Source organism: Gossypium hirsutum, chromosome A13, assembly GCF_007990345.1.
Source record: "Gossypium hirsutum isolate 1008001.06 chromosome A13, Gossypium_hirsutum_v2.1, whole genome shotgun sequence".
In the NCBI taxonomy this organism is placed as follows: Eukaryota; Viridiplantae; Streptophyta; class Magnoliopsida; order Malvales; family Malvaceae; genus Gossypium; species Gossypium hirsutum.
Window position 1 is genome coordinate 71,955,677 of NC_053436.1, and position 15,672 is coordinate 71,971,348.

The window sequence follows — 15,672 nt, forward strand, 5'->3', positions numbered from 1 at the left end:
TTTTCTTTTTGCATGTGATTGTCTTGTTTGCATGAGGACAAGAAATGAGTTAAGTGTGAGAGAATTTGATTTGTCATAATTCGTTGTGGCAAATTAAGGTCTTTTCAACACTTAATGAGCTTGTATTCGAGTAATTTGATATCTTTTTATTCAGTTTGTAGACTTATTTAATTTTACATTTTAATTCAATAAAATGATCTTTTAGTTTGCTTTATGACTTGTTAGACCAATATGGGCCTAAGGATGAACTAACATGTTGGTTAAGTGTGTAGGACGATATTATATGCTACTAAGTCAATGGATTGCTCTGGATGTTGCTACATTTAGAGGAAATGTCATTTCACCCAACTTTGAACTAAGAGGGGGAACAAGTAGCCATCAATGTCGCGACAACCACCATCCCATGTCGCGACAACCAAGTTCAAACCTAGAGTGGGAGCGTACAATCATCAATGTTGCGATAACCACCACTCCATGTTGCGCATCGAACTTTGAACCAAGAGGGGAAGCATTCATTGTTCAATGTTGCAACACTAGCTATAGGATGTTACAACACCGGTTTGACGAGGCCCATTTATTAGTAAATGGAGTTTTGTCTACATAATCATAATTAACATGTTTAGCAGCTTGGAATTCACCCAATTTGGTCATCTAATTTGAACACTATAAATGTTAGCTTTCAGAACATAATTACGGAGTTAGATATTAGTTCATCAAATAAATTTTTTTTTTATTCTTAATTAGGGTTTAGTTATAGTTTTTAATTTCCATTCAGTTGTAAACATTCTTTCGATTTCAATTTAAGTTCTAGTTTCATTCTCTTTTCTATTTAGCTTCTATCAGTCTTTACTTTGCCAATTTCAACAATCAACAAATCATTTAAGGGTTTAAAGATTCAAGAACACAACAACATCTATGGATTCTAACCATTTTTTCCCTACTCTCTTTATTTTACATATGTTTAATGTTTAATAAATTGATAGGAATTATTACATTTAGAGTGAGTTGTAAATAAAACCTTGGGAAGGAAAATAAACTAAGGTGAGATTTATTAACTTGGGAATAAAGGTTTTGCATCTAGTTAGTTAGAGTAGATTAAGTGAAAAAAACCCTAGAATTGACGACTCTAGGAAGTTACTTAGGTAGATGAGGCCAAAAGGATAGTCTACTAGGAATCAACTTAATCTAACCTGATTTAGTTTATTAGGTTGAAAGATAAGTAAGCCAAGTCGATCAATTAATCTAGTCATAGGCCAAAAGGTATTAATTAGGTTAATAGTTAGCTAATTAATTAAAACCCTAGACTCAGGTTAATCATGAACATGGAAGTGGTTCACCCTTCTGCCTGTTTAACTGATTATTGGTTTTGTTATTTCTCTTATGTTATTTTATTATTCAATCCAATTATTTTTTTTGTGCTATGAATTGTACGCAAATAATATTTTAGACTTGTTTAGTGCGTAATTTGTGTAGCAATTTAGTTTAAACAAACCTCATTTAGGTACAAACCTCAGAATACTCTAAGGTATTTCTTTGTAAATAAGAAACTATATTACAATTTGACCTATACATTTGCAGATACCACACATATTATATATATCTAAATCGCAATTTTTTAAGCCCCGACGCACGCACGTTGGGGCACGGTCACTAAATTTGGTGTGTCGTTGGAAGCACAAAAAATAACCTATCCCTATAAAATAATGAAAATAATAGTATAAGAGAAGTAGGGTCAAATATTCAAGGACTGGATTTGCACAACTTCTTGTTCCTCGAAATCCCGGGCACAGTCATGCCCAAGAAAAATGACGTACCTAAAACAAATAAAAAAAGAATTAAAAATATGGACGAATTGAGATTATATAAATTGAAATTCAAATTGTACAAATAAACAGAATTGAGAAAATGGATTCTTCGATTTAAGGGATTCCAGCCTCCGGTTGTCTCGATCCTCATTGGGTTTAATCCTAGGCTTTTAGGTGATCCTTCTCATAACAGAATAAGTCAGTTATAGTGGAAGAGGACGCCTACGACCACTAGCTCCACTTAGATTTTAGACTTACGATTTAGAGGAACCTGACTCTACCCAACGTCACTGTTGTAGGACCGTCTTACACTAGATCATCATTTTTCAATGGCGAATGCCACGCTATTTCGTCTCTTGGGCTCGACAACCACTGACACAGTAAGTTAGCGAACTGACTATGCAACCTTCCTAAAATATACAAAGCAGTCGTTCCTTGCACAAGATGAAAAGATCACTTTTGGAAGGACATGGAGGGAAGCGTTAGTCTCATAATGCGGAAAAACGATGAATACTCGTTGAGAAGGCTAAGTGCGGGTTCTAAGCCTCATGAACCTTTTTTGGGAATCTCGACAACTTTGGCTAGATGAGTTTAGTGGCTCATGATTTTTGGGAAAAAATAGATAAGTTTAATCAAATGGAATTTTATTAAATAATAAAAGGAACAAAAAGCTAGAGCTTTAGGGAGACAAAATTTTTATAGAAAAGATGAGTCCCAAATTGTGTCAATCCATCCAAATAGTAAATGGAAAACCTAATTTGTTCCTAATTAAACTCTAAAAGATAAATAAAGATAAATAAAGATAAAAGCTGAAATTAAATCTAAATAATAATCCTAACAATAATCCTAATATATTTCAAATTTAAATAAAGTTTTATGTTTATAAATCTTTTCTTTGAATTTTTCCCCAAAGTCTTCGCACTTTGTATTTTTGGCACCACTTCTTTCCTATTTTGTGTGCTGGCCCATTTTGTCTTTAAGTTCATGCTTTTTGCTCCCAAATTTTCTTTTGCCTTCAATTTAATCCCTACCAGATCAAAAACCATAAATAGCTCAAATTAGTAGGATCATACTCAAAATAAATATGTAATTAATGCATAAAAATATGTCATTTCAGAGTATTATCAAATTTCCCCTACTTAGCCCATGCTTGTCCTCAAGTATGGTTCCTATCCACTGTGTAATTTAGATTTTACCATAAAAAAAAGTATTACTCCAAAGTTTTATAAAAATTAGGCATAATGCATATGAAAATAAAGAAAACCTTTAGCTTGCTTTAAGTAAAACTAAAAAAGTATTTCAATTTAAACACACAAAAATCAAAATCGACTTGGATTACTTCATGAAAATTAGGTAATTTACTAAACTTACCAATACATCCTATTTGTTTCCACCTTTAGTCCCCAGATGCAATCATTTATTATTTTTTTACTTGTTTTTCCATTTCTTCTCTTTTTTTTTGTTTTTCTTTTCTTAAGAATATATTGAACCTTTTGACACGAAGAGGGATGACACCCAAGTACCCCACCCCGGTTACTCAACCTAAGACACTCTTAAAATTATTTATATATGTGTTTTTTTTGTTTAAGAATGTACCGGCCCTTTTGACGCGAAATGGAATGACAACCCAAGCACCCCACCCCAGTTACTCAGCCCAACACACTCTTAAAATTTTTTTGTTTAATTCCAGTTAGTGGAGTTCTACCTATCACATTACACAACCTTTTGACGTAAAGTAGGATGACAACCCAAACACCCTACCTCAGTTACTCAGTCAGTCATGTTTTAAGCTATACTCATAACTACAAAGGCATCAAAATTTATTATTATCATAAAACAAAATTTTAATTTTGGAGGACTAGGAAAAAAAACAATCAAGTGCCAAAAATAAGTTTCGGTAGCTACCTAACAGTCATGAAAATAAATTTAGCATACAATTGTATTAAGTATCCTCTTTGTATTAAACTTAATCAATTTTACTATAAGCAAGATAGGATTAACTTCATTAATCATAATTATTTAAGTCTAATGGAAATAAAACAGTGGAGACGAAATCAAACTAGCAAAATCATAACTAACTCTGTAGACAAGAATCATGCTCGTGAGTCAAACAATGGGTAATTCTTGGTTAAAATCTTGGGCATGAAAAGAGGCAAAATATTTTAAAATAAATAAATATGAGCAGAAATGAGCACAAGGCAGCAGCAATAATAACACAATAGTAAAAGCAACAAATAAAATGAAAAAAATAATGAGGAATGCCTCCCCCTACTTAAAACACATTGTCCTCGATGTGAGAAAAAAATGCGAAAGAAAAAGCTTGTAGAAAAACTCCCCATGTAGTCACTGTCGTTCATGCATAACTGCAATAAGGGGAAGGTTTAGCGTCGCCAAGGTCGACGTGTTGGGGTGTTGAGAACCGATGCCAATGATTGTTAACAGTGAAGGAGGGTTCGACTACGGTATGACTTCTAGTCCTAGCCATGGTGGTTCATAAATCGGCGGTGGGGGTGGGGAAAAGGATTAACGACAGCTTGAAGGAGTTTTTGGTGAATATGGGTGAAAAATTAGTGTTTGAAACTTAGAAGGAAGGGTGTTTGCTATAGGGTGGGTGTTTGGGCGTAGGTTTGGGTGAGTTTAAAGCAGGGATGCACTATTCTTACCTGGATTAAGGTAGAATATAGGGTTTTGCTAAAACATACCAATTCCTTCAGGATGTCATTCCAATTTTAATTTTTCTTCTCATCGATTTTCCTATATATAAGAAGAGAGAATAAAAATTATTAACATAAGAAAAAATAGAAAATTATATATATAAATAAAATAAAATAAACATAAAATTGGGTTTCCTCCCAACAAGCGCTTGTTTAACGTAGTTAGCTTGACGCCCCAACTAGTATTAGGGCTATTCTAGCTAAATTCTTTTGATCGTATGGGCTTGGAAATTCTCCTTTTTTATGACATCCACCATATTTGGGTTCAATCGTCCTTGCACCTCTTGCTTTGGTTTCATTTTTTCCTCTAAGAAAATCTTATGTGTGTCTGTAAAGGGGCTAATCCCTTTTAAGTCGGTAATGGTCTCATCATTCTCTAAAAATACGCATTTGAGATGCTCAGAAAGTGGTTTGAATTCTAGATATGGTGCCTGCACAACATAAGGTAGAAGTTTAATATTCATAGGAGCTGATAATTCATTAATAGATTCGCATATAGATCCTGAATCAAAATTATCATTAAACAATGTTTCAAGTTTATCTCCATAAGATGACTTAAAAGTTTCTTCTACTAATGAGTTAATTATGTCGACACGGTTTACGTTCAAAATTTCACTAGGATGGCTAATAGCGCCATGAACATTAAACTTCACATCTCTCCGTCAAACTCCATCGTGAGGGTTCCGTTACACACGTCAATCTTAGTATTTGTAGTACTAAGGAAAGGTCACCCTAATAAGATGTCTGAAGACCTAGGAGCATTATCCTCTTCCATTTTTATCACATAAAAGTTCGCAGAAAAGATAAGTCCGTTGACTTTCACTAATACGTCCTCAAGGACTCCTTCGGGATGCACAATAAACCTGTCCACTAATTGAATGATAACACTTGTTTTCATCAAAACACCAGTGTTAAATGATTCATAAATGGAAAAAGGCATTACATTTATGGAAGCTCCTAAATCACACATGGCTTTTTTGATTCCTAAGTGACCTATTTTGCATGGTATTGCAAACATGCCCCTATATTTACATTTTGCTGGCATCTTCCGCTGCAACACCGCAGATACATTTTCACCAACACTTACTCTTTCATTTCCAATCAATTTTCGCTTGCTGGTACAAAGTTCCTTAAGGAACTTGACATATCGCGGAATTTGTTTGATGGCATCCAACAATGGTATGTTAATCAAGATTCCTGCTAGGATTCGATTCCATTACTTTTCCACTTTGCAACGTCACTGCATTTGCATGTTGTCTTGGGTTAGGTTTTGTTTGTGATGGTAGCTTTCCTTGTGAGTTCATTTTCTCAATTGATGTGGTCAACTTTCTTATAGACGCCTCAGTTTTCTGTTGAAAATCTTTTGTTTCCTAATGGAAATCAAGAGTTTGCTGTTGGAAATCAACAGTTTATCGTTGTATCTGCTGTTGGAAATTAGGCACATTAGCTGTTAATTTATTAACCATGGTTTCTAGAGAGGTACCTAAATCTGGCGTTTGCTGTGGAAACTGATTTTGGTATGGCTGGTTATACTGCAGGTTTTCCCCATAACTCAAGTTAGGATGGTCTTTCCATCCTGGGTTATATATATTTGCATAGGGGTCATATCGCCTTTGACGCGGTCTAGGAAAGTTCTCCACAGGATCTAAATGGGCCATTGTATCGTCACACAAACTAAGGCATGCATCAGTTTTATGTTCGAGTGTTGCACAAATTCTACACAGTCGAGCTGGTCCTATTTTTACTGTAAAAAGAGAATTCACGATATTAGTAAGCCTATCAAATTTATCTTCTAAAATTGAATTACTTAGCTGGTAAACCCTTCTAGTGGGTTCAGGATTGACTCGGAATTACTGAGTATTTGCAGCCATCATAGAGATCAAGTCCCTTGCCTGTTGGGGGGGTCATGTTGACAATGCCCCTCCACTAACGGTATTTACCATGTTCATTTCTATGAGCTTCAAACCTTCATAAAATTATTGGAGTAGAGACTGTTCTATTATACCATGTTGTGGGGAACTTGCACACAACTTCTTAAATCGCTCTCACTAGTCGTAAAGAGACTCTACTTCTTTTTGCCTTATCCCAATGATCTCCCTTCTTAACTTAGTTGTATGCGATGCTGGGAAAAACCTGTTGAGAAACAAACAGGAAAGATCAGTCTAAGTTGTAATAGATCCAGAAGGTAGGTAAAACAACCATTCCCTAGTAGAATCTGCTAGGGAGAATAGGAAAGCACGCAATTTGATTTGATCCTTAGTTACGCCCTGAGGTTTCATACTAAGGCAAACCATATGAAACTCTTTTAGATGTTTGTGTAGATTTTCATTTTGTAATCCGCGAAAAGTTGACAATAACTGGATTAATCTTGACTTTAGTTCAAAATTAGTATCCATAGTAGGATACGCAATGCATAATGGCAGTTGTTCTATAGGAGCTTCGGCCAATTGCCAAATCGTTTGAGCCATAAGTTGATGTGCTAGATTTGAGTTTTCGTTAACCCTAGTGTTAAGCACTTCTTCTAGTAGATCGACTCCTATTCTTTTGTTTTCTAGTGTTAGAGTAGGATTTTCGTTAACACTAGACTCAACTTCGTAGCCTGCTTCTATTTTTGGCGGTGAGTTACTCTGAGTCCCTACCACCTCTGACTGTTTTTTCGGTAGCTTCGTTTCCTTGCGATTAGCTCTTGTAGTCTTTTCTATTTCTAAATCGAACGTAAGGTTTTTTGGAGCAGATTTGGTCATAAAAAAATAAGATTTGTACGTTACCAGTCCCCGACAACAGTGCCAAAATTTGGTGTGTCGTTGGAAGTACCAAAAATAACTTATCCCTATAAAATAACGAAAATAATAGTATAAGGGAAATAGGGTCAAATCCTCAAGGACTAGAGGTACCTGAAAAAAATAAAAAACAGAATTAAAAATATGGATGAATTGAGATTGTATAAATTGAAACTGAAATTGTAAAAATAAACAGAATTGAGAAAATGGATTTTTCGATTTAAGGGATTCCAGCCTCCGGTTGTCTCGATCCTCCTTGGGTTCAATCCTAGGCTTTTAAGTTATCCTTCTCATAACAGAATAAGCCAATTATAGTGGAAGAGGACGCCTACAACCAATAGCTCCACTTAGATTTTAGACTTACGATTTAGAGGAACCCAACTCTAACCAACCGTCACTTTTGTGAGATCGTCTTACACTGGATCATCATTTCTCAATGGTGAATGCCACGCCATTTCGTCTCTTGGGCTCAACAACCACTGATGCAGCAAGTTAGCGAACTAATTGTGCAACTTTCGCAAAACATACAAAGCGGCCGTTCATTGCACAAGATGAAAAGATCATTTTTTGAAGGATATAGATGGAAGCGTTAGTCCCGTAATGCGGAGAAACGATGAATACTCGTTGAGATCCTCATTTAGGTACGATTCTCAGAATACTTCTAAGGTATTTCTTTGTAAATAAGAAACTATATTACAATTTGACCTGTACACTTGCAGATACCACGCATATTATATATATCTAAATCGTAGTTTTTTAAGCCCCTACACATGCAGTTTGGGCACGGTCATAAGATAAGTTTCTTGTGAAGTTAGCTAGAGTTCATATTGAGGAGAAAGAAAAGAGAATTTAGGGATTTGAGAAAGGTTAAGGTAAGATAATGATTTTTTTTAATGGATTTCATGTCTATCTCATCAAAATGCATGTAATTCATATGTGATTATTGTTTTGATGTTAAATATTGAGTATGTGTGTTATTTTATTGAAGAGAAAGAGAATAGAAGTGAAGAAAAAGTTGGAGACAAAGGCAAAGGGGTGACAAAAGAGTAGAGGAAGAAGGAGGAACTCATTTCAAGTGTTTGATAGTAAGTATATCAAGATTTTTACTTTATCTAACTAAACCCTAAATGAAAGCTTGATAAATGGATTTAGTAAAATTCATGGGATTTGCTTGTATATGAAAATGATAATTTGAATTATGGAAATTTTTTAAAGGTGCAATTGTGTTCTTAAAATGAATTGAAAAGTATATATGTAGTGAATTTGAAGAAAAATGACTAAATTGCTAAATTTTTAAAAGTTAGATAGGTTAAATAGATATTAATATGAATAATTTAAGTGAAATCTTAAATGCTATTACAATAAATGTAAAGTGAAATTTGATGATTGTTGATTCTATATAGATAAGGACTAAATTGTAAAAATAGTAAAATTTGAATTATTTTTATTTGTTGAGAAAAATGCAATAAAATTGTATATTTTAAATGCTTATGTAGACAAAATGAGAGCTAGTAGAATAGAAATGGCATGCCATTAGAAAAATTTCTATGCGTGCAAGTGATAGTGCCACTATGGTACAAGTGATAGTAGCACTCCTGTGCAAATGGTAGTGGCACTCCAGTGTGAATTATCGATTTTTCTGCATATCCTATACATACTATTGAGTCTACAATTGAACTATAGCTTTTCAAGGTAAGTGAATTCAATAATGATATTGGTAAGTAGCTTATAAAATTGTTAATTTGAGACCTCCCTATAACTATTATTGAAATAAATTCATATATCATGATCAAGATTCATAATTGATTTATATTATATATAATTAATGAATTGGTTTAAAATGTAAAGTCTAATTCTTGATGTACTTACTAAACTTTCGTTAGCTTAACGTGTTATTTTCAAATGCGTAGGTGAAGACTTGTTTTGAAGCTCTAGAGTGGAGATCGATTTTCTCTCATCTCATCACAAATCAAAACTTGGAAGAGAGTATGATTTTGAATTTTTGGCATTAGCTCATGACATGTACATAGGGATATGTTAAGCATGTTTGCAAATGAATTTCAATGGAAGTATGTGATGATTTTGATCTTCATTGCTAGGTTTGTAAACTTAAATATGTTTGATTTTGTATTAAGTTGAATTAGGTAATGTTTAAGGTTGGAAATTTTTACATTTGAATGGATTATTGGCTTAAATGGATGATAGATACCATATGGATGTTGTCTTAGGTGATAGGAATTAAAATGCTTAAGATTCAAGGTCATAAATTTCACGTCGCAACATCGAGTTCATGATGTCACGATGAGCCCTACTCAGTAAGTGATATTGAGACATGGTACATTCATGGTTGCGACGAGCTCTAGCTAACGAGTGAAGTTGCAGCATGGCATCCATAAAGTCGCGACGAGCACTCAATAGTTTAGAACTTTACGCTTTGATCCTTAAACAATCTTGGATTACTTAGGGAGCTTTCATAAGCTTTAAAAAGTATATAAATTTCATATTTTAATTGTATTATGAGCTTAATAACTAGAGCAAAAAAATGTTTAATTGATATGAAACTAGTGTAGATGCTCTGGCAACAAATGTGACATGCTGCTAGCTTGATCAACGATTGGGTGAGGTAAAGGGTGAATAATTAATAATCTCTGTTCTCTCTATCTCTCTCTAAAAAGCTATGCAAAATTAGATATTTTTATTTCATGTCAAAGAAAATATACACAGTTTTTCCTTTTTTACATCATTGGAGAATGAATTATCCTTTACATCATGAAACAGATTGTTCTGAGTTTGATGAAGTTGATCCAGCTGGAAGATATGGAAGAGTAGAACTCCTCCTTTCTTTCTTTCTTTTTTTTTTATTAGTTTGATTCTTTGATCCTACTTTTTTTGTTCTTTTTTGTTTCAGTAGAATGAAATCCTTGGAAAAGGAGCTTCAAAGATAGTGTATGAATGAGAATGATGATAACTCCAATCTAATACTTTTTTTGCTCATTTATTTTAATACCCAGATTTTTTTTTCTTCTTGTTTTAATGTGTGGTTGGTTCGATGAATATGAGGGGATTGAAGTTGCTTGGAATTAAGTAAAACTCCATGATTTTTTACAAACCCCTGAAGATTTCGAAAGATTTTACTGTGAAAGTCATCTTCTTAAGACATTGAAACACAACATTTTGAGGCTTCATACTTCCTTGGTTGATATTATTAATAGGAACATTAACTTTGTCATCGAAATGTTAACTTCTGGAACTTTAAGATAGTAAGACAAACCAAATTGTTACAAATCTTTGTTAATATCCTAAAATTTTGTTGTTCTTCTTTTTTGGGGGGTTGTTCACCAACTATTAGATTATTTTACCCAAGGGTAGGTATAGGGTAAAACACAAGAGAGTCTACATTAGAGCTTTGAAGCATTGGTGTCGGCAGATCTTGAGAGGACTTGTTTATGTCCATAGCCATGATCCTCCAGTATCTCAAGTGTGATAATATTTTTGTTAATAGCAATCAAGGAGAAGTTAAGATCGATGATCTTGGCCTTGCTGCAATCCTCAGGAAATCTCATGCTGCTCACTATGTCAGTATGTTTAATTTCACCGTGTCGATAATTCATGGGTGATTGGTCGAACTAAACTTGGATTAGTGGTCGTTTCGGCTTTGTTTTACTGTAGGAACACCTGAGTTTATGGCTACGGAGGTGTATGAAGAAGCGTACAATGAACTAGCTGACGTTTATTCATTTGGAATGTGCGTATTAAAAATGGTTACTTTTGAATATCCATATAGTGAATGTAATCATCCAGCACATACCTATAAGAAAGTGATCTCTATAAGAACTTTCTGTAATTTCCTTTTATTTTTATCTCCTGAAAATGGCCCACATTTCTTTGACAATGCTTTGTCGGTTTAGGGTAGAAAATCGAATGCTTTCTATAAGGTTAAAGATCCAGAAGTCTGACAATTTGTCGAGGAATGTTTGGCAACTATGTCTTTGAGGTTGTTTGCAAGAGAGTTGTTGAATGATTCTTTTCTCCAGATTGATGATTTAAGATCACTGGAGTATAGGAGAGAACTTGATGAATTGGGGCCTCTCATTCGACATCCATATCCGGAACTTCATTTCAGTAGTACTTCTTATCATAACAGTTCTAAGACCCTGAATGAATGGGGGTATCATCTTGCTGAAATCGAGCTTTTCAAGCATCAGGAGGATGAACATGCTGTGGATCTTGACATAAGCATTAAGGGGAAGACGAGATATGATGGTGGTATCTGTTTGAGACTCTGGATTGCTGATAAAGATGGTTAGGAACTTCCTCCACAACATTTTTTTTTTCAATGTGGAAACCCGAATCTGACTAGTATTTGCTCTTTCTGTCAACTTTTAGGTCGTATTCAAAATACATAGTTCCCATTCGACATTGAAATTGATATTCTTTCACGATTGTGCTTCCAACCGTACATCTACAAGTTCCCTCTTCGATTTCTTAACGCAAAATGCAGGATCAAAGGTTTGCAACTTCTTCAGTGTTGTAGAAACGAATGTGCTTCAATGTATGGCCGATTCGAAGAGATTAAATTTCTGGTTGAGGAATTTGAGCATTATACGACTGATGGAGCACCAAATGAATCAACCAAATCAGTGCATCACCATGAGATAAGGGACAAGTAGGGGAGCCGCAAGCATAGTCCAATTTGCGCACGATAGAGGCATTTGGACTAAGAGTACGAAAAATCAGATAAGCCCTTCTCAGTAATGCAAGAAGTTCAATCTTGTGTTTGACAGGTTCTCAATCTTCTCTGCTGTTCATTCATAATATCGTGATCTCTTGAACAGTTTTGAGAACAAACTCCAACACGACCTGGTATCAACAAATAGGATTCATATCATATTCTTCAAGCATTTCGACTCCGGTTTCCATGACTGTAGGAATAGAAGCTACTCCGATCCGGATACTCAAAACTCTGTCAATGATATTCATTTCAACTCCGATTCGGATACTCAAAGGGCTTGGGAGTCTCTACCAGATAATTTCTTTCGCAAACTGTCTTTGCAAAACAACACCCCTCGGCGAAGTCAAAAAATTTGTTTAGGAGCCCAGATAAAATTTTAATTTTTTATAGTTTATATCTTTATAATTTATAAATGATTAAATTAAATTTTTATAATTTTAGAAGGCCAAAGTGTAATTTTACCTTTATTAATTTAAAATTTTTAAAAAAATTTAAGAACCTAAAATATAATTTTACATTTTAAGGGGTCAGGGCCCATGCCACCCGTTGGCTAAGCCCCTGCCTCCCAAAGTTCCAATTGATACTATTGGTATATATAAAATGTGCAAAAGTGTTTGAATAATGAAAATTCACCCTTTTTTATAAAATACTATATGTTTCACCTTTGCCCTCTCCTAATCCTATTTTGGAGCAAATCATTTAATCTCTAACAAACAGATGACAACATACAACAAGTTGATAATCGAGTATCTGTAAAGGAAGATACTAATCATTATTTTATGTTGGAAAATCAAACAATGAAAACCCATTTTGCACCATAAATCTTTCTTTCCTTTTCTCCAAATGATTCATAAATCTTTCTTTCCTTTTCTCCAAATGATTCGTGTCTGTACTCTAAATGGAAATATTTAATTTTTTCCCTAATTTTTTTCGTGTATTTGAAAGATTCTTTCATGCATATTTACCAAAAAAAAAACAATAAGAGTTTGGATAACATTACCCTTTTTAATTGTAAATCTGTACTAAAAATTCAAAATTAATCGGATAGTTGAAGATTTTCCATCCGTAATTATACTTCATTAAACGTATTATTCCAAAGAAAGAAAAAATTAAACACCACCATAATTATTAATTACAAAACAAAATCTTGATTATCCAACTTTGATGAAATTTCAATACCCGAATTCTGGCATAGCCCAACAAAACTAGAAAGTTGGGTCAGGCCTAAAACAATCAAATTCTAAAATTGATAGCCCAATCCAAGTGTCATTACTCATAGAAAGTTCGCTTAGCCCCAAAAAAGAGGCAAACCCTAATTATCAGTGGTATAAATTCTCGCCATTTCCGTTGTCTTGCTTGAGTTGCTGCTGTCGTCTTTTGAAAGCCTTCAGAGCATTTACCATTGACCTGTGCCGGGAAGGAAATAAGAAGAATTTTGCTTGACCATGGCGGACAAGGCAGTGACTATTAGGACCAGGAAGTTCATGACCAACAGGCTTCTTTCCAGGAAGCAATTTGTGAGTGCCCTTTTCTCTTCTCTCGTTAGCCAAGCATAGGTCAATGTTCAATGTTCAATTTATAGATCTGCTTAAATAAGGGACTTACAGGATATAGTTGCGAAATTTGCGATTTTATTGCATTGCTGATAAGATGCTTAATTTAAAACATTGTTTGAATTTATATTTGAATACAATACACCTCTTTGCTTAAAAAATGTGATTATAGTAAAATATGTTCTTTGCTTAAAAATATTTGTTTGAGTTTATTGTTAACATGACTTCCCCCCCCCTTTTTAGATCATTGACGTTTTACATCCTGGACGACCCAATGTTTCCAAGGTAAGTCTTTAATGTTTTTCAATAATATCAGAATCTTATCTTAACTGGTCGTGTACCATTGTTTGTATTAACTGCTTTTTGACTGTTGATTTATTGTCTTTAGGCGGAGTTGAAGGAAAACCTCTCTAGAATGTATGAGGTGAAGGACCCCAATTCAATCTTTGTGTTCAAGTTTAGGACTCATTTTGGAGGTGGAAAATCTACTGGATTTGGTTTGATTTATGATTCTGTCGAGAACGCAAAGAAGTATGAGCCCAAGTACAGGCTGATCAGGGTAATTGTTGATGGTTCTATTCTATATTTTCTCTGGATTTGTTAGTTGTATGAGCTGCATATGCTTTAACATGTTGAATTCTATTTCTCTGATGGACTTTATCTGCAGAATTTTCTTTTCACACTTTAATTATTGCTCAATTCTATGTTATACTCCCTCTCTTTGTATTTGTTGAAGTACTTGTATCTGTCCCATGTTTGGACATAGAAAAGATTAAAACATATTCGTATCTAACACTCTTAGCTAAGTCCAAGTAACATAGACTATAGTGCATGGAGTCAACCTAGCACTTAAAGTGTTGTATTTGGACCTAGAGTTTGGTGCTCTAATTTGTGCTTGAGGACTGCCTGCTAATGAAGAAAGCTTGAGCCAGTTTTCATTATTGACTCTGAAGGCCTCTTCCCAATTGCATGCCTTTTGTATTCCTAGTGGTTGTTCTGAGTTGTACCATATTGGTGTCTCTTTGAAAAGGTCCCTGTATAATGTAAGACACTAATTATTTATGCTGCTGTTTCAGAATGGACTCGATACCAAGGTAGAGAAATCGAGGAAACAAATGAAGGAAAGGAAGAACAGGGCTAAGAAGATCCGTGGAGTAAAGAAGGTAAGATTAATCGACATTTTTACTTATCTTACTTGAACTGCTGTCATTTTGTAAACGTCTGACAAACTGTTTTTGCTTGTTTCAAACAGACCAAGGCCAGTGAAGCAGCAAAGAAGAAATGAGAGCTAAAAGGCAAAACTTGTGCTTATCACAGAGCCAATGCTTTTCAACAGTGTTTTTTAGGGTTCTTGAATCTTTTGATTTGGAAACCAGATTTTTGGTGTTGTTATCTGATGTTTAGTTATATTATTACTATCTGATTTTTCTTATTTTGAGAATTCTTTCATGGCATATTTTGAAATATCCCATGTTTTGCCATTGATATTGTCAGGCAGTACTTGCTCTCTTTCTACCAAATCTTGAATCCAAAAAAAAAAAAAAAAATTGATGCGAGAAAATCTTAAATGCACTTTATTCTTAGTACACTTTATGAATAGATATGCAACACTCTTTTTTGGATGTCCTCCCATGAATAGATTTACTAATTTGTCTGAATGAATTTGTTAAACGACTTTTTTCATGTGTAAAGATTATTAAAGGTAAAATTCATTTGTAATTATTATATATATTTTCCGGATATGTTAGGTTAATAGTTTTCGTTTGAGATCATCTTTTATGTGGTTTTGATAAAAGTATAATAAATTAATTGAGATTTTGATTCATTTAAAAAAAGAAATTAATCTTAAAGAAAGTGATAAACAAATAAAAATAGAAGATCTGTTTTGACATGAAATGGATATGTCCATGTGTCTCTGACTTACCTTTATTTTTATGAAATGATAAAATATGACAAAACTTATACTAAAAGTTGGTTCACATAGGAATGGGCGTAGTAGTGCACGGAAAAGTTCACGTAGAATACCAAAATGAGTTATTCATGTTCAAGCAAGTTTTAACAATACCATTGTTACTGTTACAGATGTAC

General features: G+C 34.0%; 1 protein-coding gene and 1 pseudogene across 1 annotated transcript; both read left to right on the forward strand.

Annotated features, from left to right (window-relative positions):
- Positions 1 to 10,049: 10,049 nt before the first annotated feature.
- LOC107934279 (serine/threonine-protein kinase WNK1-like) lies at positions 10,050 to 12,386 on the forward strand (annotated as a pseudogene).
- An 892-nt stretch (positions 12,387 to 13,278) lies between these two features.
- LOC107934276 (40S ribosomal protein S24-1) lies at positions 13,279 to 15,016 on the forward strand. Its single transcript, XM_016866655.2, has 5 exons — positions 13,279 to 13,548; positions 13,828 to 13,869; positions 13,973 to 14,143; positions 14,661 to 14,747; positions 14,837 to 15,016. Exons 1-5 carry the CDS (start codon positions 13,477 to 13,479, stop codon positions 14,867 to 14,869), a joined length of 405 nt encoding a protein of 134 aa, XP_016722144.1. The 5' UTR covers positions 13,279 to 13,476; the 3' UTR covers positions 14,870 to 15,016.
- The last annotated feature ends 656 nt before the right edge of the window (positions 15,017 to 15,672 follow it).

Coding starts and splice junctions, on each gene's coding strand:
- LOC107934276 (XM_016866655.2), top strand. CDS start 13,477: ATGGCGGACAAGGCAGTGACTATTAGGACCAGGAAGTTCATGACCAAC. Junction 13,549..13,827: donor TTCTTTCCAGGAAGCAATTT/GTGAGTGCCCTT, acceptor CCCCCTTTTTAG/ATCATTGACGTTTTACATCC. Junction 14,144..14,660: donor CCAAGTACAGGCTGATCAGG/GTAATTGTTGAT, acceptor CTGCTGTTTCAG/AATGGACTCGATACCAAGGT.